This window comes from Cyanistes caeruleus, chromosome 1 (genome assembly GCF_971803275.1).
Source record: "Cyanistes caeruleus chromosome 1, bCyaCae1.hap1.1, whole genome shotgun sequence".
NCBI classification, from domain to species: domain Eukaryota; kingdom Metazoa; phylum Chordata; class Aves; order Passeriformes; family Paridae; genus Cyanistes; species Cyanistes caeruleus.
Window position 1 is genome coordinate 113,300,078 of NC_141701.1, and position 21,579 is coordinate 113,321,656.

The 21,579-nt window shown below is 36.0% G+C and overlaps 1 protein-coding gene across 16 annotated transcripts in view; it reads left to right on the forward strand.

Annotated features, from left to right (window-relative positions):
• Positions 1–21,579, forward strand: part of SLC4A7 (solute carrier family 4 member 7) — a 95,496-nt gene that overhangs the window by 72,657 nt on the left and 1,260 nt on the right. For 11 of the 16 annotated variants that reach the window (XM_086851013.1, XM_086851024.1, XM_086851001.1 and 8 more), the window contains 12 exons: positions 75–320; positions 2,630–2,735; positions 4,528–4,689; positions 5,633–5,746; positions 6,192–6,353; positions 6,611–6,862; positions 9,024–9,092; positions 9,539–9,712; positions 10,010–10,141; positions 10,907–10,998; positions 12,769–12,876; positions 16,090–20,537. In XM_086851013.1, coding sequence (XP_086707139.1) covers positions 75–320; positions 2,630–2,735; positions 4,528–4,689; positions 5,633–5,746; positions 6,192–6,353; positions 6,611–6,862; positions 9,024–9,092; positions 9,539–9,712; positions 10,010–10,141; positions 10,907–10,998; positions 12,769–12,876; positions 16,090–16,171 — 1,699 coding nt within the window. In that variant the 3' untranslated portion in view covers positions 16,172–20,537. Of the gene's footprint in view, positions 1–74; positions 321–2,629; positions 2,736–4,527; positions 4,690–5,632; positions 5,747–6,191; positions 6,354–6,610; positions 6,863–9,023; positions 9,093–9,538; positions 9,713–10,009; positions 10,142–10,906; positions 10,999–11,226; positions 11,279–12,768; positions 12,877–16,089; positions 20,538–21,579 lie in introns of those variants that run through there. The other 5 variants (XM_086851045.1, XM_086850993.1, XM_086851035.1 and 2 more) reach the window with 3 other exon arrangements.

Below are 21,579 nucleotides of genomic sequence, written 5' to 3' on the forward strand. Positions count from 1 at the left end.
GTGTCTTTTCAAATAGAATGTAGTACAGGTGGGTTTTGGCACAGTTAATGCTCTTTGTTTCTTTCTTCATACAGGGATTATGGTCTTTCCTACCTCTCCTTGCGAACTAGCATTGGTCTGTGGACTGCATTTCTATGCATTGTGCTTGTAGCCACAGATGCAAGCAGCCTCGTGTGCTACATCACTCGATTTACTGAGGAAGCTTTTGCAGCGCTCATATGCATCATATTTATTTATGAGGCATTGGAAAAGCTTGTTCATTTGGGAGAAGTGTATGCCTTCAATATGCACAATGATTTGAATAAACTGACTTCATATTCGTAAGTAGCAAGTTTCTATCTGTTAGTGAAATAAAGAGGAGAATACAGAGAGACATATTGCTTCCTGAATGGCAGTGGGTACCACTTCCAGGAAGGGTTGGAGGAATGCTAGGGGTGAAATGCTCATGAGAAACTTAAAAAAAATCTATTCAGGATGCTGTGGAATTGAATATTCTGTGTTAGCTATGAGTAGCTGGAAGGGATAAAGGGCTGTGACAAAGCCTGCTTTAATATGCAGTGTCACTAAAGGTTAGAACATGATTTCTACCTTTCTACTTCTAGGAAGTATAGTTTCATGAAATAGGATGAGTTGGGTTACTAGCTCGCATCTGTCAGATAGAGATCCTGCTCACTGTTGCTCAGAGAAAACTGCACATTTCTCATAGTTTAAATGAAATCTTTCAAATACTAGCGCTCCCCTCCTGTTGGAGATGTACATCCTCCAGCTTTAGTGGTACCTGTGTGGTCACAATGTGGGTGAGGGGACCCCCAGCAAGGTCATCTCCATGCACCTAGGGTGAGGGTCCCTGCTAGTTGCACTGGGCAGTCATTCCCCAGTGCAACTAGCAGAATGCTCTCTGTCCTGCTGGGCAGCTGCTCTGCCTGGCCAGGACAGCGATCATCTTGCACGCAGCATGACCTCTAGCAGTGTCAAACCAGGTTTGGTCTACTGCGTTTCCCCTCCAAGATCTCTGCTCGCTTTTACAGTCACTCAGTGCTTCTTCAGCACTTTATTCCAGAGGAAATGGCAAACACCCTGTCAGACTGCTTCTTGTGTTCCATTCACACTTGACTTCCTGTCTTAACAGCTGTTAAGACCAGGCCACTTTGCCAGGAGTGGGCTGTGGGAGGACATTCACTTCCTTATTTTCCCCTTTATGCTGGCTGCTCATCCTTCTGTTTCAGTGGCTCTGGGTTCTCACTGGACTTCTGTGTGGGCCTGTTAAATGCACTGGTCTGGCAGAAACTGTACTGTAGGTCTTCTGGCACTTGCCACCTGATTGTGTTTTGCCACAGACAGGCCATGAGGATGGAGACGGGAAGATGGGATTTTAATTTGGTTTAGTTCTATGTTTTTTGGGACATGGCACAGTGTTCAGCTTGGGTTTGTCCTGCAGTTTTTTTCTCTCACAAAGCTATTAGAGATCTAGCTGTTCACAATTGCTTTCTTCCTCCTTTTACTTTCTTTTTCTACCCACTCTGTAACCTCCAGTAGGGAAAAGAGTGCAGAATATGCATGTTCAGTTAATTGAGCCACAAGACAATTTCAAATACTCTTGCATTTTCTCTGGGTGTGTGGTTTTTTTTTTTTTTTTTTCTTTCTCTTTCTGGATTTCTTCTTATCTACATGGTGGCATACTTTATCTTCATTGCCTTTGTTGAGAAATTTGTCAGTCTCCCTTCAGCATGCTTGTTCATGTTGCCGCCTTAACCAACAATTAATGATGTTTTCTGTCTCATCGTGCTTATGATTGCAATTCCTTCCTCTTCCAATGATTCTGTGTTGTCAATTACTTTGTAGAAATTACTGCTTTCCACTGCTTTCCCGTTTCCTTTTGCTATTACTTCAGAATTCAGTTAGCAGAAGAAAATTTGTTTACTTATTTTTTTTAAATTCCCCAAACATTGTTCTTTGCAAATCTAGCTTCTTTTTGCCCATGAACATTCAATGTTTTTTCCTTCTTTACTTTCACACATGCAGATTTTCCCTTCCATGATTCACTGGGGATTTTTTCAGTGTCTTTAGTGAATCTCATAGAAAAACTTATTTCTTGCTTATTATAACTTTCTCCTCTTCTACAGAAATGTTCATGAGTTAAGCTTATGAATTGGTGTGCTTGAGTAGCTTTATTTAAAAACATTAAAACAATATTCAGTCTGTTGTGTTTTGTGTTTTTTTTAATCTTACATGTACTTTTGTTAACCTGTTTGACAGAGAGGATTCTGCAGTCCAAATTTGCAAAATGCTGAAATAGGGACAGGTATTTTTACTTGTAAAAAAATATTGCTAAATAAGTCTGCATACAGTTGCTTTAAAGCTGAGCACTGTTAGCATTTATATCTTCAGTTAGCTCACTACATAATCAAATGTGGTGTCTTTTTTCAGGGTGACCTGATTTTTCATTTCTGCCACTCTCCCAATGGTCTTAGGTCATGTGATGTAAGGAAAAGCCTTGTACTGTGCTTCCTCTATAGAAGTTTGGGATAAACTCTGGTTTAAACTCTTCAGGATTTTTGAATTTACTTCAAATTGCTCCATTTTTACACATTTGGCTTAAAAGCATGTAAACTTTTTTTCTTCTCTTCAGATGTGTGTGTTCTGAGCCTGAGAAACCAAGCAATGAAACACTGCATGTGTGGAGGAGTTTGAATAAATCTAGGGAAGATATAGCATGGAGTAATCTTACAGTTTCTGTGAGTATCTGAAAGCTGTACATAGTATCTGTGTGTATGTGTGTGTATAAAAGATAAATATCTGCACGGTAACAGTTTTGATTGACATTTTTTCATCTGATTTTTTTTTTTTTTAATTGAACCCAGACTGTTCTCCTTAAAACTGCATTTTTGAACTCAATTTCTTCCATGAGGCTTTATACAGTCATTGTAGTGGATTAGGTGAGTGAGTCTAGGGAATTAAATGCTAATGTAAGTGTCTGCTTGGGGTAGCCACCTTAATACTCTTAGGTACTGCAGTCATCTTCCTGCAGGTGAACATGATGAGGTGAATAAACAGGAGTTTGCTTTCTTCCAGTTCCTGAAAGAAATATTTTTAATATGATGTGATAATGGAATTTGTAGTTGAAGTGTGATAGCAAACACATTTTGTTAGACATTGGTACAAAATGCCAACAGAATCAAATGAATGACTTAAATATTGATTGGAAGAAAATCATTATTTGAAATTGAAAATAACTATTTAGAATAGCTTGAAATCATTAACTTCTGAAGAGGGTATTTTATACCAATATCTAATTTTGTGTGTAGGTGAAGAGTAGGAAAGATACCATGTGCAAGTGCTCTGGAAGGCTTTTAGAGAGAAACACTACTGCTGATAAGTAGTTTATTCTGCAGTGGAATAAATGCATCTGTGTGCAGCCACTTTGCTTACCCTGGCATCTGATTCCTACCTGTATCTGGAATTGGGGTCTGCTGAGGCTTTTGTTATGTTTGCTGGGTTGTGTGCCTACTTTGGCCATCTGAGGCTGATGAGAACAGCAGTGGATATCTGTGTATGGGGTCCCCTTGTGTCTGAGCGTAGGCATCTCTTTTGCACAGCAGAAATTCCATGTAAAACCTCAGTGCTTTACTTGACTTGTAGCAGGACTGGTTTTATGTGCTACCAATGGTTCCATAATCATTTAGAATGGCAGTTTCTTTTGAACTTAGCTTTTATATTTCCTTTATTATTTATTTTATATGCCTTTTCAACTATATGCCTTTTCCTCTAAAGCATCTTTACTCTTATCTGAGAGACAGAACTGATCCAGGATTTGGTATTATCTTATAATCAAAGTATATTTATAGGGAGAACTGCCATAAGATAAATTTTCAATAACTGAATTAATAAATTAGGTTGGTGCAGTGCTGCTTCCAGATACTTTACTGGCTTGTTGCTTCCTTGCACTCCATGTGTCTACTTTAACTTTTTGCTTTGCATTTCAGTAAGTCTTTTGGATAAGTATTATCTAACTTGGTTTTTACTTTTTTATTTAAATACATTTTTTACAATGCTTTCCTACTTTGCTAGAAACTTTTTCTTGTGGTTTGGGTAATCTTATTTTATAAGACTATGTTTTTTCCCTTAACTGAAAAAAAACAAAATCAAAGAGATAGGAGAAACTGAGGAGATACTTTTTTATGTTTGTTAGCTTAAAATTGATGTTGGATATTCTGCTTTTCCTGGGAAATCTTTCAATGCTTTTAAAAACAGAATAGAAGTAATGTGACTGTAAAGAAGTTTTTTCTTCTTGGGCATCTCCCAGCATTTTGGCATCCTGAAATAATCAGTGGTGGCTACTGTAGCTTTTCTGGAAAAGACAGCACAAATATCTGGCTTTTTCATGGTGAGGTAGTGATGGAGGAGGGAACCCTTTTTTGGAATTATGAACTTGATTCTCAAACGTGTTTTATATAGAAAAGTTGGAAGCTTGGTTGAGTGTACTGACTGAATAAAACATAGACATATGAAGAGTTTTTGTCTTTGCAGGAATGTTTAGAATATCATGGTGTGTTTCGTGGATCAGCTTGTGGCCATCATGGACCATATATTCCAGATGTTCTCTTCTGGTCTGTCATACTGTTTTTTGCAACATTTTTCCTCTCCTCTTTCCTTAAGAAATTCAAGACCAAACGCTATTTCCCAACTAAGGTAATTCTGATTAGAGACTACATTGTTGTTACCTTGTAATATATACCTTGGTATAATTTAATAGATTTGAGCTCTGTCTTGAGAGATTTCTTTTAAGACAGGAAAGGAAATTAAAACCCAAAAGTCAGCTAATAATTATGAAATTTAGAACATTTGAGGAAAGAAATCATCTGCAGAAAATTCAGTGCTTATTCTGTATTTTTGTAGAGTTACAGCAAGATACTCTAAATTTTGGAAGACCTAAGCAGTCCATCTCCCCACATTAATCAGTGTTGCCAGGTATCATTAGCAGAGAGAATATTGCTGCTCTTTTCCTCACCTAGCCATACAAAACAACTAGTTGCTTTCCCCAAACTACTGTCTGTTGGGTTTTGAGTGGTTCCTCAGGGGATTACTACTTCTAACAGATGCCAATGTGATGATTCTTTTTAGACTGATGTATGTAATTTCTGCTAGGCAAAATGAAGTGGTTAGATCTACTATAAACCTCAGTTCATCCCTGTAATGTCTTCCTAATGTTTAATAAAGTTATCTTTAATAATATGAATTATTGCAATCATCCACCTCATATTGATTAAAACATGGAATGTATGGATATTACTGACCTAAGGTATCAGGGACTAGCTGTGATGGCTGAGCCTTGTAATGGCATTGAGGGGAGAAGGAAGATGATGGAGTTGTTTGAAGTAATTTGCCTCTTGCAGTAGACCACTTTTAAATGAGTGAACAGCTGTACAAAATACTTGTCTTCTGCAACTTCATACTATGCTGGCAGGCAGCTTAAATTTTAAAGTAACAAGAAAAAACAGATAATGTTCAGTGGTGTTGTATGATATAAATAAATTTATACTTTTTATAGGGGAGAAAAACCATCTTTCTACACATGCAAATTACAATGGTGAAAAAGTACGACTTAACATGAGTCTTTTTTTTTTTTTTATAGGTGCGTTCCACCATCAGTGACTTCGCAGTATTTCTGACCATAGTAATCATGGTTTTGATTGACTATCTTGTAGGAGTACCTTCTCCTAAGCTTCAGGTTCCAGAGAAGTTTGAAGTAAGACACAAAACCTTTTGAAAAACGTAACTTTTAAAATACTTGCAGTTTTATGAACAGTAGAACAATCGAGTTGTATAGAAACAGAAATTTCTCTTTTTTGATTACAATGTTGTTGATCAAGTAGTTTCTCTTTTCTGTTTTGGATGTATGTCTCATCTGACAGAAGAAATTATGGAAAAAGGGAAGTATTCTTTTGTGCAAATTTGATATTTGTACAATTGATATTCTGAAAAATTGAATGGATTTGTTTTAATTTTTTCCATATAAATGTCATGTTCACCTGTAACAGCTAAATCAGTCTTTTGGTCAAAGCATTGGATAACAACCTAAATATGTGCTTATGAGACTGATCTGTTATGCATTGAAACTGTGGTGATAAAATCTGCATTCTGTTTTAGTCATTTAATTTTCATTGTTGATGGGGTTTTTTTTTCACTTTCAGCCCACCCGAAAAGACCGAGGATGGTTCATAGATCCTCTTGGAGGCAATCCTTGGTGGACACTCTTGATTGCTGCTCTTCCTGCTTTACTCTGTACCATTCTCATTTTCATGGATCAACAAATAACAGCCGTTATTATAAACAGGAAAGAGCATAAACTGAAGGTAAAAGTAATTTTTACAGAAGTCTAATGTTGTGTAAGTCAGATTTACTTGAAATCAGATTAATTCTCCAAATTTGTGAAATTGCCATCAGCTGCTAAATATGCATATAAATTGACTAATCAAGAACAAATATACTTTTGTGGATACTCTCAAATTATCTGACTTTTGTAGTTGTAAGTTATTCACCTGCTGAGTTAGAAATATGATATCATATAAGTAGAAAGTTTTTCAAGTTATCTGTTTGCTTAATTTTACAGAAAGGCTGTGGTTATCATCTTGATCTGCTCATGGTTGGTATTATGTTGGGAATATGTTCTCTCATGGGCTTACCGTGGTATGTTGCTGCAACTGTCCTGTCTATAAGTCATGTTAACAGCCTGAAAGTTGAATCTGAATGCTCAGCACCAGGAGAACAACCAAAGTTTTTGGGGATCCGGGAGCAGAGAGTGACAGGATTGATGATTTTTGTGCTGATGGGGATGTCAGTGTCCATGACCTCTGTGTTAAAGGTAAAAGATGGTTTTTTCCAAAATATTTTCTTAATGCTTTTGATCTTGATGTTGTGATTTAACATTTCATAATGAGGGAAAGTTCTGTTAAGTAAGATATGCCTGGACTTGATCTCAAATTGCTTTTTTAGCAACAGATGTTAGTTGAATAGAAGCAATATGGAAGGATGCAAGAGAATGAAATCTGAGAAAGCTAGGAATGTAGTGAGAAGTGAAGAAGGCAACCTTTTCCTGTGTTACCTGATTTTCTGGTCAGCTCTTTTTTAGTTTCTTGGTTTCATGTTACCTAAAGACTGCAGTTTTTATGTGAGTGCATAAATGAAGAGCAAAAAAGATTGTGATAAAGAAGTAAAGTTGAGTAGAAGTAATACAGTGTAGCAGAAGGAACAGAAACTTTGCTTTAAAAGGGAGAAATAACATTTTTCACTTCTTATTCTTTAGCTTACTAAACTTCATGTAATTTTTAGTGTCAAGATTATTTTATGCATCATCACAGTGTAATGGTGATGAAGCAGGTTGAGTTGTAGCATCAGATTACACTTTATCTCTTAATTTATGTCCAGAGTGTCCTTTCAAAGCCTCTATTGGAAGAAAATTGCTTAGTTCAGTTGGTTTTTTGCTCAGATTTATTAAAATCTGTTCAGGTTCTGCTTTGTTGTTTCAAATCCAGTAGTTAAAAGGAGAAATGAAAGAACTTATCTTTTTGTTGCCAGAAACACAGATATTGCATAACTGCTGGTGTTGCTAAAGAACTTTGTAAAAATCTGTTTAAACAAAGACAGATCTCCAGTAATTTCATAAGAAATATAACTTCTCAAATTTAGATAATGGGAAAGAATAATCCTGTAAACATGCAGCTATAGTTTAATAAGTAGTTATGTTTTATAAATTTTAAATAGTTGACCATTTGTATGAGTATTAAAGAGTGTAAAGGTCTGAAAAGAATAAGGCCATAGCAGTTACTAAAATTAAGTATTCAGATTTAACAATCTCTCATTAAAATGTTACCACGAGCTCTGTTATATAATGCGAATAATCTGAATCAAAAGCAGAAACACTGAAATAGATTTATTGTTGCTCAAAAGAAGAAATTAAAAGTGCTGGTTGCTGAAGCAAAGTGTTTTAAACCACATATTTTAACTTTTTTTTCTTAGAAACAAATACTTCTTGTTCTATCGACCCAGGGTAATTGGAATGGAATTATTACTCTTTGCTCTTTAAAGAAATGGTTTACTTTATCAGTGTGAATGACTGTTAGTGTTCAAAAGAAATAAGGAGAACAAAGCCTTGCATCTGTCAGTTGCTGTGCTTTTGTTCCATGTGTGGATTTATACTGATTTAATGCAGTAGAAGATACTATATCGAATTACAGAATTTACGGTGAAGACATTAGCCACACACACACACACACGCTAATGAATCCCTAAGGCATAGTTTTATTTCACACTGTTTAAATAAAGGTTTTTGTTCAGTCTTGATAGCAGAAGTTTTTATTAAGATTTCACATTGTGTCTTGGCTGTCCTTTACTTGAATGCTTAATGAATTCAAGAGCAAAGAAGGCTTCACTGCAGAGGTTTGATGCAAGTGCCATTGAAATCAGTGGACAACTTCATTATCTTAATAAACTTTAAATTATATAAAATATAAAGTCACACTGTACAGAATCATATACACTGTCTATTATATCTCAAAATTTAAATTATTATAAACATTATGTTTAATAAGCTTTAAATTTTTCTTCTTATTGGAGCAAAACTTTGCTTTGAATGATTAGCAGATTTTCATAGCTCCGTAGGTATCGTGAGGGTTTTGTATTCTCTGCTCCAGATATGCAAGTGTTCAAAAGGAAAGCTTAATACTGCAGTTTCATGAAGTTGTACAGAATACAGTAGTCTTGACTTAGTTCCTATCAAATAGCAACATAAAGCACTATATTTAGCATGAGTAGAAATTTTGGTTGCAACCTACAAAATTAAAAGAATGGGCAGTCAGTGCAGAATTACTTTTTTATCCTGGTGATAGCCTTGTTCTAGATTATTTTGCTGCTCAATCACACATATGAATTCTTTTAAATAGAGGCCCCCATTTCACTTAAGCAAAATATAAAGTGAAAAATAGCTTGGTCTGTGCATTTAACTGTGGGTGTTTTTTCCTCCCTAGTTTATTCCAATGCCAGTTCTGTATGGTGTCTTTCTTTACATGGGAGTATCTTCATTAAAAGGCATTCAGGTAAAGTCTGATGTTAATGAGCAGTTTGCTTTTGTTTAACACTGAATTAAAAGGAAACTGTAACACCCTACATTATGTGAGCTAAAATAAAGTTGTTCCATATTGTCTGAATAGCATGTAGGATAATTTCCTGAGCACCATGTTCAGGTATTGGTTCTTACAATATTGTCTTCACTTGTCAGTTCTCTTTTATTTATTCTTTCAGTAGTGTACCTAAGAAACAAATTTTCTGAAATATTCTGGAATTTTTTACTTTTTTGTTGAGGGAGGGGGAAAGAAAACACCTGCAAAACAACCCCTATTTCCACCCCCTTGAATGTTCACTGTCTTTCATTAGTATTTTATTTGGGATTATCTTACAATTCTGTAGCCCCCTAAAAAGGATTATTTTCTTCAGAAGAGGCAAAAAAAAAATTAACTGAAGAATGATCTTATTTTCCATGCAGTTTTTTGATCGTATAAAACTGTTTGGAATGCCTGCCAAACATCAGCCTGACCTGATTTATCTACGTTATGTGCCACTCTGGAAGGTCCATATCTTTACAGTTGTTCAGCTCACTTGTCTAGTTCTGTTGTGGGTGATTAAAGCCTCTGCAGCTGCTGTTGTTTTCCCTATGATGGTAAGTTTTCTAGTTTGCCAGTTAATAATTTTTGTACAAGACTACTACAGTATTACTCAGTGTCTCTTCAGAAGATGTTTGCTGCCTTTAAGAAAGGAGGGAGTGGGAAAGAAACAAAAAGCAATTCAGTTGTGATTAGCTATTGAAAGTGGAAATTATTTGTCTTTGGGGTAAGATAAAATCTAATACTAGAGAAAAGAGCTTCAGTTACAGTTTCTGAGTGTTTTCAAACTGTTTGTGCATTTTTGTTCATTTGAATAGTTTAATATGAAGTATTTTGTCTGTGATTCCCTTTAGGTTCTAGCATTAGTGTTCATTCGCAAGCTCATGGATTTATGTTTCACCAAAAGAGAGCTTAGCTGGCTTGATGATCTTATGCCAGAAAGTAAAAAGAAGACAGAAGATGACGAAAAGATAAAAGAGAAAGAAGTAGGTGTGAAAACAATCAAACTGAGCATGTTGTAAATTTCTAGGAAATACTTCATGCAATTTAAAAGAATTTTATGTGACCTAAGCATATGACCTTATATACCTGATACACATTTTGACATTGTTCACTAATGAGATGAAGTTCTTTACTAGCAGAACAGAAGTATTTCAGTTATGCTATTATGAACTATGATTCTTATTTGTGATCAAAATTTTCAAGCAAAGTGAAAAAAAGCAGCTATTAGCACAAAAATGTTGGGTTTTTTGTCCTTCATCAGATTACAATAAAAGAAAATGCAGAGAAAGAAGAAGGAGAGGGAAGTGGTGGAGTAGGATTTCTTAATTCTGCTTAAATTAGTCACAAAAGTGTTCATAATATCAGGGACATTTTGCTCTGCATGTTTGTGGAGCAGTCATTAAGTTTAACTGCTACTTACCTATAATGCAGTAATGTAGCTTCTGTAACTTCTTCATACAAGTCCTGCCTCGCTGTACACCACCTAGATGAACTCCTTGTGAAGCTTGTAACATCCTCCTTCCCCAGTCTCCCATGTCCCCTTCCTTAATAAAACACTTCTAAGAGGAAAGGTCATAAACACTGTCTCCTGCATTCAGCTGCGGCACCTACACAGAAGTGCCTCTTACCTCTTTGGAATACCTGTCATATAACCAGAATAACTTGAGATAATAACTGAATAACTTAAGATGCTACTGTGCTCTCTGCTACATTATTAATTTGACAAACTTCTTACTTGGAATTTACAGGAAGCAGAGAGAATGTTTTCAGAAAATGACAGTGTACACCTTGCATATGGAGAAGCAAATCTGGATTTTCCTGTAAAAGCCCTGAAGTACAGGTAAAAAATAATGCATGTGTTTAAAAGCTCTTTCATCAGAGGCTGTAATTTGCTTTATATTAAGTTGGTTGTGTATGAGTTGAAATAAATTTTTCCCCCCAAGCTAGTAACTTATCTGTGATTAGGAAATATGAAGATATATCTCATGGTGCTACATTAGTATTTCTATATTGTGTTGTTCTTTAAAACTGCATCTTAATTATAAATTTACATGACCATCTTGAACAGATCAGATGACTCAATTTCGACCATCTGCACTAAAGGTGAAGAAGCGTCCTTGGTCAGTTTCTATGGAATACTTGTGTGCTACTGTGCATGAAATACTGAGCATTAAGCAACTAATAGCATCAGTTGAGCCATGTGTTTGCCAGCCACTTGGGTTTTTTCAGAAGAAATCTAAGTGTGTAATTATTTGGTTTACCTAAGTGAGGGCTAAACTCGTCATTTCTGTGGTACAAAGAACCCGTTATACAGGCAACCCTTTTTATTTTAAAAGGTTATTTTCTGAACATAAATGTTAGATAAATATTCCAGAAAAGGAAGTACTGGAATTTCAGTCATGGAAACTCTTTCAGCTTTGGGGTAGGCATTTTGTCTCAGCTGGTGTCTCCCTTACTGGGGTTATATTTAGCTGAGTTGTCAGGTATTCCCTACTGTTCTAACACAACCTGAAGATGTGACAGATAAATATCTTACAAGTTTTCTTTTCCTCTCTAAGTCTAATGGTTCCTAGGTTAAAATTTGCCTTCCTATGGATCTAGGGTAGTACGAGGCATGCACTGATGAGAGTTGGGAACAGCAGAAATTTGGATGAGACAGATATTCCTGCTGCGTGCTGTTGTCTATTCTGAGAGCAGGCGTAATAAGACTTAAGGAACTCAAATGAAAATGCTAAAGCTTTTTAAAAAAACATTTGAGTTGCTAATTGCTCTCCACCATAAAGCTGTGATTTCATCAACTGTGTGCGTGTGTTTAGTGTGTATTATGCTGCCTTATATGTCTTCTGGGGATCCCTGAGGAAAAATGGCTTTGAAAGTTTTTTCTGCCATTTGAAAAACTTACAGGTGACCTGGGGTAGATTCTGAAGCTTACCTATAGAACAGAACAGAAAACAGACCTACAGGCAACACTTAAGTTTGCTGTAACTATAATATGTAACTGTGTGTAGGACAAAAACAGAAATAGGCTTTAAAATTTCTTCATCTGTGAGGGTAAACTTCTGCAGCACTTGGGAGGGGGATGATCTGTCAAAAGAACCTTGCAAAATAGCTAATAAGGCTTTAGAGGAAAAAAAAAATCTGTCAAGATGATTGAAATTTCTAGATTTTTAATAGTTTCAAATATCACCTGATTTTTAAAAATTCTATTAACCTGTGCTCTTTTTCCCCTTGATTATTTCCTAGAAGACTCTTAGATTAACTGATTCATGAAAGCCTTAGCACAACTGTGTGATTCAATTCATTATTTCTGGGCATGCAAAATAGTTTTCTGAAATTAGGTATGGGTTACCTCTCAAGTATTCTCAATATCTTACTGGTATTTATGTGAAAAACTGTTTTGAGATGCTATGTAATTATGATAGTGCTAGTGAGTTAAATTTTCAGGTTTTTGTTGAAGTATACTTTTAAGAGATTACTTTTAAGTGATAACTCAATTTGTGGCTGTGTAAATATTGAAAGAAGGCACAACTGATGTAAATGATGAGTGACAGTAAGTATAGCAGCGTTGCAAGGAACTGAATACTAACCAGAAAGTATGTTTGTTCTTTAGCATTGATCCCTCAGTTGTAAACATATCAGACGAAATGGCCAAAACTGCACAGTGGAAGGCTCTTGCCATGAGTACTGAGAATGCCAAAGTAACCAGAGCTAACCTGAGGTAGCTATAATTACTCACGCCTTTTCTAACTATTGTCTTGTCTTTAGCAGCTGTACTTGTATTTATTGAAATGTATCATAAAATATGAGTATATGTGGTTCATAAATCTGAGTTACTGACTTCTTACTTTAGAAGAATTTGAATTTAATTTTTTCTCTTTACTCTGAAGTTTATCAGTTTCTATAAGGAATTATTTTATTACTCTTTTATTAAATGCATTATTTTAAATAGTAATTTTAAAATTACAATTTATTTATTTAATACAAGTGTTTACTACTCTGATGAGCTTAGGATTTCTAAATACTAGAGTGTACATGAGCATGGGAGTGGTTTGATCCTCAATAATACAAATTCCACTGGGAATAAAAGGTAAGTCCAGCACTTTCATTGTTGCTTTGTACTGCTCTAGGATATGCCCTGTTTTTGTGGGTGAGTGCATTGCTTGGATTGTTTTTCCTTGACTGATTTTTAATATCTAAAAATTAAACCTGTCTCAAATACTATCTTCACTGAATATGAAATATACTTGGATGAAGTACCTGGACAGATTATGAGTCCTCAGGCTGTGAACATTCCCTCTGAGATGACATGCATTGTCTATGCTGGCCAGTAGTCTTTCTCCTCTGTGAGCTCCCCATCAAAGAACAAAGGCTGAGTGTGATGAATCACTCTGCTGTGTGATTCTGTGTATGTGTATCCTAATTTCTTTACTGTCTGGCTGAATCTGTCTAGGGAAACAAGCCAAAACATGAATATTTATGCAGAATATCCCCTGCTTCCTGAAAGGCTTGTAATTTATAGGGACTGGTATCTGTGGACTGCTCCACATCCATGCAGCTATAGCTTAGTAGTTTTTATGAAGGAAAGGGGAGAATGGGCATATTTGCCTCAGAAAACTAAACCTAAGCAATCCTGTTGTCTGTTGTGTACATCTTCTATTGGTTGATCCCTTTTAGCCAATTCTGTCAGAGGAAGGCATATTTCAGAAACACAAAATTGTCAGGTTTTGTATAAAATTACATCTCAGTAAAAGTGTTCATAGCAAGGAGGGAGTGTTCATACTCTGTCCAGGGCTGGTGTGTTCCTACTCTGTTCATGGCTCTGTCCAAGCCCATCTCAGGTACTGCTGGAAACACTAGTAGTGACTTAGCACTTGTATATCATCTGTCTGTTCACCATGTGCATTGCTCCAAACTAGGCATGGAAATATGCTTTGTTTTGGCCAGACAGCAAGTCAGCCAAGGGTAAAGGAGACCAAAAGAACTTTGAGGTATATTGGAAAAGCTTAAGAGACTCGTGAGTGCAGGCATCATTTCCAGTGAATGTCTAGGCTGTATTGTTTAAACATTTAAAAAATGTTAAGCACATGTTTAATTAAAAATTTCAAAAACTTGAGTACCACATGAGCAAAACCATCAAGAAGACAATTAATAGAGGTATTAAAGAGATAAGAGAGTATGTGTGTCAGTATACCTTCCTTATTTAATATATTGTTTTCTTTCTTGCTAAATTCTCAAAAGGCCATGACAGAATTTGTGGATGATTCTAGTGCATTATCTGATAGCCATTGGGTGTTTAAGGCTTTAGGAGACATATTTTGAAGCCTGTATTTCTTTTTCCAGAAGAATTAAGATGTTTAGGTTTGGTTTTCAGGCAGTTATTAGTAAGTACTGTTTCATCTCCCACTTTCCTGTTTACCGATTAGGTTAAGGTAGTATGGAATTATATGCAATTCTAGAAAATCAGGCTACTGACCAATTTGCAGTGTTTTTTGTTTTGCTTAACCTTGTATTCATTATTCCATCTATTTACTGCGTTTTGCTCTAAGACATTTCCCTTGGATTTCGTAACATACCCTGCTTGAGCTTAGTACAGTAAAAAATGCATCTTGGTAGGAAGCTTGGTAAAACTACAAATGGAAAATAAAAACCAATGGTGCCAGAAAGCAGCTTTTTAACAGGCAATCTGATACTACATTAATCTGGAAAATGTTGAAAGGCAGACTTCTTGAGACTTAAATCAATTGGTTGTTGTTTTGAGGCATTTGCTACACTTTCTTTGCATCCCGTTGAGATTCAGAGGTGTCGCTTCTGGTCATTCAAAAGTAATTTCCAGTAAATTACTCATTTCAGTTCTACTAAGGTTTTTCTGCATAACTGTCTTCATCTGGTGGTACAGACAGACATTTAATGCTGTGGTAAAAATGGTTCTGTAGGCATTGCTATTTTCAGATTTATATTCAAATACTAATGCAGTTCAAAGGAGGTGTGTCTTTTATAATTCCAGATGACATGTTGTGTGGGTTGGCATGATTTATTAAAAATAATATATTTTTTAAAAGATAAATTTCTATCTTTTTTCCTTTTCTGAATTGATCTAGATTGCCTTTTCTGTCTACCTCAGCCATTTATTGTAGTTTACAGACTCTGTGGAGTCCCAGTACCACTTGTATTTTCTAAGGAGATACAGAATTTTTCTCTTTGCATGAATTTCTAATTTTTTTTTTCCTTAAAGAGCAACTATAAAGAGGTGTCATCTCTTTTGAAACTTATCCTCCCTCTCTTATACCTCTCTTATATCCATTTCATCTTCTAGTGACTTCCAACTACCTTGGGACATTTCTTATTCTCCTTCAGTTAGACACAGTTCAGTGTTGGTGTCCCTAGGAGTGTCAGTTGTTCAGGTGCCACTTACTTGCCTTTAGGGTCTTCTGCTTCACTTAATGGACACTTCCACAGGTTTCTTACTGTCCTCTGCTGTTGTTGGAAGTGTGGTTTTAAACAAAAGGAAATGTCCTCCCATTCTTGTGAACAGATGGTTTCCCTGCCCAAGAATAAAGAAGTATTAGTAATACTGCTTGTTACATATTTTTGAGTATTTTTACATAGAGAGTTTTGCAGGCTGTATTGGAGGTTGGTTTGTTTGTTTGTTTCTAAAGATGTTTTTCATGAACAGTTTCAAATCAATCAAAGCAGTGGAACTGAACATGTATTTATGAATGAGATATTTGTTTTCTCTCTTTCAAGTTTGTACTGTTCCTGTGAATAGTATTTAACAGTTACTAAAATGTAATAGAAATGCCGTGTCATAATACATCATCATACATCATCCTTATGTAAAAACTTGGTGTTCATTGTGAAGTATAAAACATTTGAAATTTAATCATTCCTAAAGTGAGCCAGACCTTATATTCTCTTCTTTGTTTTCAAACAGCCCTGAAAAACCAGAAAGTGTGAAAATAGAAGTGGAAAATTCACATGTTGTGAGATATGTGGATGCTGAAACATCTTTATAGAATGGAACCAATGGGAATTGTGTGTATTTGTGTGTATATATATATCACTGTAGGATATTATGCCATGGAAGTGTGATTTCCAGTTTAAGGAGCAACATATATTTAATTTCAGCCATTGTTTAGGGCACTGTAGATATGCTTGCATAATGTGAAGATTTTTCCAGCAAATAAGATGAATGGTAATCACACTTCAGCTATTTATTTTATTGGAAATTCTATTTTCATTTTTAAATAGGAAGACTGTAATGAATGCTTATTATTTTCAATAATCAATATGTGCATAAAAGTTACATCAGCTTTTGCTGATGATTACTGGTCCACATTGCTTAAAATTTTGCAATACCTCTGTTTATAATGTACGCTACAGAAGTTTTGTTTTCCATGCAGGCAATTAGTGTTTGTTTTTGCAGGGTATACTTCTTTTGTGGTTTCATAGAACAAATGTTACTGTGCTGTTGACAAGAACTACTGTGTTTTATGTCTCCACTCCATATTAGTGTTTTCTGGATTCTGTCTCTCCTACTCTACAGAAGTGGCCTAGAGCCCTAAGTCAGGTGGTTAGTTAAGCCTTAAAATGTATTTAAATTCCCGGGCGTGCTGCTTTCTTTGTTTTTTTGAATTCCCTTGCGTTTTCATTATTGTCCAGTAGCAGTATGAGTGCAGTAATGGTAGTTACAATCCCGAGTCAGTATTTGCCATTCTGGACACTCCACGTTTACACAGTATAAATTGGGTTTACAGGCAGCAATTGGTCTATAGGAAATTATAAGTACTTACCACATCAATACTCTTGATTTCTTCTTATTTTTGCTTATGTTTTCTCCCATAGATTTTCAGTGTCTGATTTACTCAGCTCTAAGGTTATTTCATATCTTCATCAAATATATTTCTTGGTTAATAAATTTTTAAATTTACTGTGTATTTGATTAAATTAGTTGTAGCTCAATTCTGGAATAGGTTTATGATCAGTATTATTTTACGGATTACTAATTGCTTGTGGTATTTGTATGTACAGTTCTGATCCTCTCTGTTGTAAAGGGCATATATGATAGCACACCAACTTATTTTTAAACACTTTATTTATTTTAATTAGTATAAATTTCTATCATGTCAGATGAATTGAAAAAATAAATATTCATTTATTAAAGTAAATGGGATTTTTTGGGGACTCCATGGATAAAGATGCAGTCAGTACATTTATTGTACTTACATTTTTGAGTTCTAGTGTTTAGCATTATAATATTTGAAATAATGAGAATTTTATATATAAATGAAAATCTTGATCACTTACCCACGCAGTTTCCATTCTTAATATTTTTTTGCCTTAAGTCTTAGTTTTTTTGGGCTTTAATTTCCAACGTTATCTCTTTACATTCTGAATTGCCACTAGCCATTTCTGGATGCATTACAATGGTTTTAATTAGAATCTGTGCTCATTTAATATTAGAAGATGCTGTTTGTTTAATTCTGCTTTTGGCAGTGTTGGGAGTTTTACCATGGACCAAGTGATAAAATTCTCAACAACTGCAAAAGGAGCTGATTCTGGAGGAGGGCAGACTTTATCTGAAACTGCCACTTGAGGTGGAATTTTGGTGCTCTTCAGCCAAGTGTCACCTGTAGAGAGGGTAATTGTATATTACAAAAATAAAGCAATCAGTGAGAATAAATAGAAACAATTAAAAAAATATTTACATTACATGGACTGTTACTGTTCCCTTTAAATGTAATGCAATTATTTAACATTTTTTCCCTTTCCTTTTTTAATTTTACTGATTTCCAAGAAGACAGTTTAAAGAAAGGAAATCGTAGTGTACAGCAATATGAATAATGGTATCCAAACTGTCATAACGGGCTCAGGTCAGTGGCAAAGCAAGAGAGGTTTGCATTACCAGTTTGACCAATACTGTGTAATGACCTGCATTCTTAGATAAATAGTGTAGCTTGTGCCTTAGTTTGACTTTGCGCTCTTTCAGAAAATAACGCATGGTCCCTCTGATCAAACTGAGATAACAATGAAGCTACAACAGATGGTCTCTGAAAACTTTCTACATTATTTAAAAAAAAAAACCCAAACACCACTATCTGCATGTCAGTGGTTGACTACTAAGTACCTCTTGCTCTGAATCAAGAAAGGAAGAGATGTTTTGAGCATTTTATGTAGCATCATCCACAATACAGTACTTCTGTCCTCTCAGTAGTATTTTACACTTTGTGTTCACAGTCCTGCAACAGTTTCCAAAGACCCAAAAAATTACTAGAAGCCTCTTGGATTTCTGACTCTTTAATGCTGGAAATCAGGGTTCCATGATGCTGCACACCTTGCATTTGGCATCTACTTCAGAATGGTTAAGTTTTGGTCAATATTACAGGAAGTGGGTATATTTTGAGTAAAGTTGAAAGGAAACAAAACCAAAGCCCCACAAGTCTAATCACAGTATTTATTTAATCATGTAGATATTTTAGTCAGTGCCAGAAATATGACTTGGCAAACCAGTTGGCATTGATCTTTAGTTCCAGTGTTCTTGGGCAATAGTTACACTTGCACTTTGTTGCCATATGAACAGCAGACGTTCTGGTATTAAGTGCATAAATCTCTGTTGCTAATGTATGATTAAGTGATTCACAGCTCATTTTACAACTTCTCTGCTTTAAAATCACACAGAGTATTAAAATAAGACAGCTAAGGATGTAGTTTATTGTATGTAGATACGTGTTTTGCCTTAATGGATGCAAAAGAGCAGTGATAATTGCTGTGCACTGATTTTTTTTTCCATAGGGCTTAAGCCCTGTAAAAACAACGCCAATGGATTTCCATTCCAACAGTTTAGAGGAAAATAAACAGCCCTGCACTTTTTATAGATGCCTTGGTTTCCTGGAATGGAGCTTAGTGCTACTGTGTACCTGGCTGCAGAGCCACCTCAGGAAGTCCCTCTTTCATTTTTTTTCTCTTCTTTTTCCTTTTTTCTTTTTTTTCTAATTTATTTATAAATATTGATGTTTACATTAAATGTAGGTCTTAATTTTGACCACTCCATTTAAATTATCATCTAAAATGTATCATTTAAAACGCAGTTTTGTGTTTAAATTATATTCTAGAAAACTCATTCTTAGTATTTTCGTATGTATTACAGTGACATGTTTTTCATTCTGTTTACATATGCCCAAGTTAACAACAGTTTCCTCCTAGATTAATTTTGCAGCTATATCATAATATTTTATACAGTTGTTCAGTGAAATGTTCCAAATTGCCAAGTTTGTCATCATAAACCTGTCAGGGTAGAGCTTGGTGCCCTAATGGTTTTGGAATATTTTTCAACCAAGTATCTTGGCCATTTTTTCTTCATTTAATATAAGTTCTCCCATAAGTTATCATTAGCTTCACCTGCATCTCTGTCCTTATACGGTCACTTCCTAACTCATGCCCTTTGCAAAGGCAGGTTCGACAGGCTGTAAAATATTTCTGTAACAAATGGGTGTCACATCGCAGAGCCTGCACCGCTCTAAAGGGTTTGTCTTGTACATAGGTTGTGTAAATCATAAAGTAAATTGTTCATGACTCTCAGTTCACATATGTAATCTGTCAGGCGAGCACCACAGCGAGCTTAGTTTTCTCTTTGCTTTCGTATGATTAGTAATGTTTTAATTACTCATCTAGGACAAAATTATCAAGTACAGTAAAATGTGGGAAATACTTTGTTTATACCAACAGTAATTTATTTTATGGCAAATTTTAAGATTATAGATGCACACAGCTTTGAGTCAGCATAAGTGTAGTGCTATAAATAAAGCAAACTGCTCAGTAAGTTTGTCAATTTTATTTTATAATGTTTTTAGTGAAGACTTAGAGGACTTTGTAGTTGGCATTGAACTTTACCTAAAAACTCTTTAATATTCGATTTAGTATCTGTTGACATTTATTTGGAATAATGAATGAGTTTGAAAATTGATACTTTTCTAAATGATTTTATTGGAAAGACACATCATTTCTAGTAATTTCCTTTCTATTGTTACTGATACTCCTGTGCAAAGGTGTCTTCCAGGTTCAGCTTTTGCAGCTGAACTGCAGTTTTGATTTTAATATTCTTTATTTGAAATGTGATTGCATACTGTATGGTTCGAATTTTTTATGACTGCTTTTCTAATTACAGTGACGTTTTCTTACTTTATAAACAAATCCAAAGCAAATGAAAACATTATTCCAACTGTAGAATCGATATTCAGTTTATACAGAAAACACGAACTCTCAGACTTGTCTTTAATGTGAAAGATTCAGCCTTTGTGTTGTTTTAATTACTGCTAGAATAAAAATATCTTTTGTAACGTTTCAGAAAGTTGGTAAAAGCAATAAACAATCTCCTGGACTCCATTCAGGCCACTTCTGTTTTTATTGCCCCGGGCTGGGGTCGGGCCCTGCGGGGCGGGCCCAGCCGGGGCGTCCCCGTGCTCATGGCAACGGTGCCGGGCGGAAGCGGTGCCCACTGCGCAGCACGGCGGCTCGCGATTGGCCGGCGGGCCAAGAAGAGAGGAGGCGATTGGCTTAAGGGGTCCCGCCCCGGCGGAGCGGGCGTCGCCGTAGCCGGGCCGCGGAGCGGAGGCGGGCGCGCGGCGCGGAGGGGGCGGGGCGGGGGGCTCTGAGGCACGGCGGGGAGCGGGAGGGACGGGACGGGAACCCAGGGAAACTCAAGGCAACGGGTGGCGAGCCCTGTCGAGGGCAGGGAAGGATAGGGATGGCGATGCTATGTTCCCATGCTCCTCCCGTTCCACTTCACGACGTGCTCCACAGCCCTGCACTTGACCAGCTCTGAGCTTTCAGTAGGCATTGAATAATCTCGTGATTCCCAAAGGCTCTAAGTGATAGCGGTATAATTCCCTACAATGGTCTGCTTGGTAGTGAGAGTAGAGAGGGTGAACGTCAAAGATCTATGTGTTATTCTCATTTCTCGAGTTGATACTGAACTGAGCTGCTTACTAGACCTCAAAAATCCCCTATTATTAATTTTCTTTTAGTGTTTTCGGAGTTTTGTTTTGTTGGGTTTTTTGGGGGGGTGGTGGTGGTATTTGTTTTTGTTTTGGGTTTTTTTTTTTTTTTTTTTTTTTATTTATTTTGTTTTTTACTTCCATATGTGAACTGCTGTTTAACAGGGTGGATTTAGGCAACCTCTGCAGAGGAAAGAGAGGAAAGTTATGCTCTGGAAATAAACCAAGAGACTGCCATTTGGTGGACCCAGCAATCTGAGAATAGGCCTGGCCAGTTATGGATTGAGGTGGTACAGAGAAAACAAAAACCAGCAAAAGACAAACAAACCCCAAAACAGCAGTAGCTTAAATGTTTTCATTTGTCAGGAAAATAGGAAGAACCTTATACTTATTAACCTTTAGAGAATCTCTAAAAAAGTTATTAAAGGTTG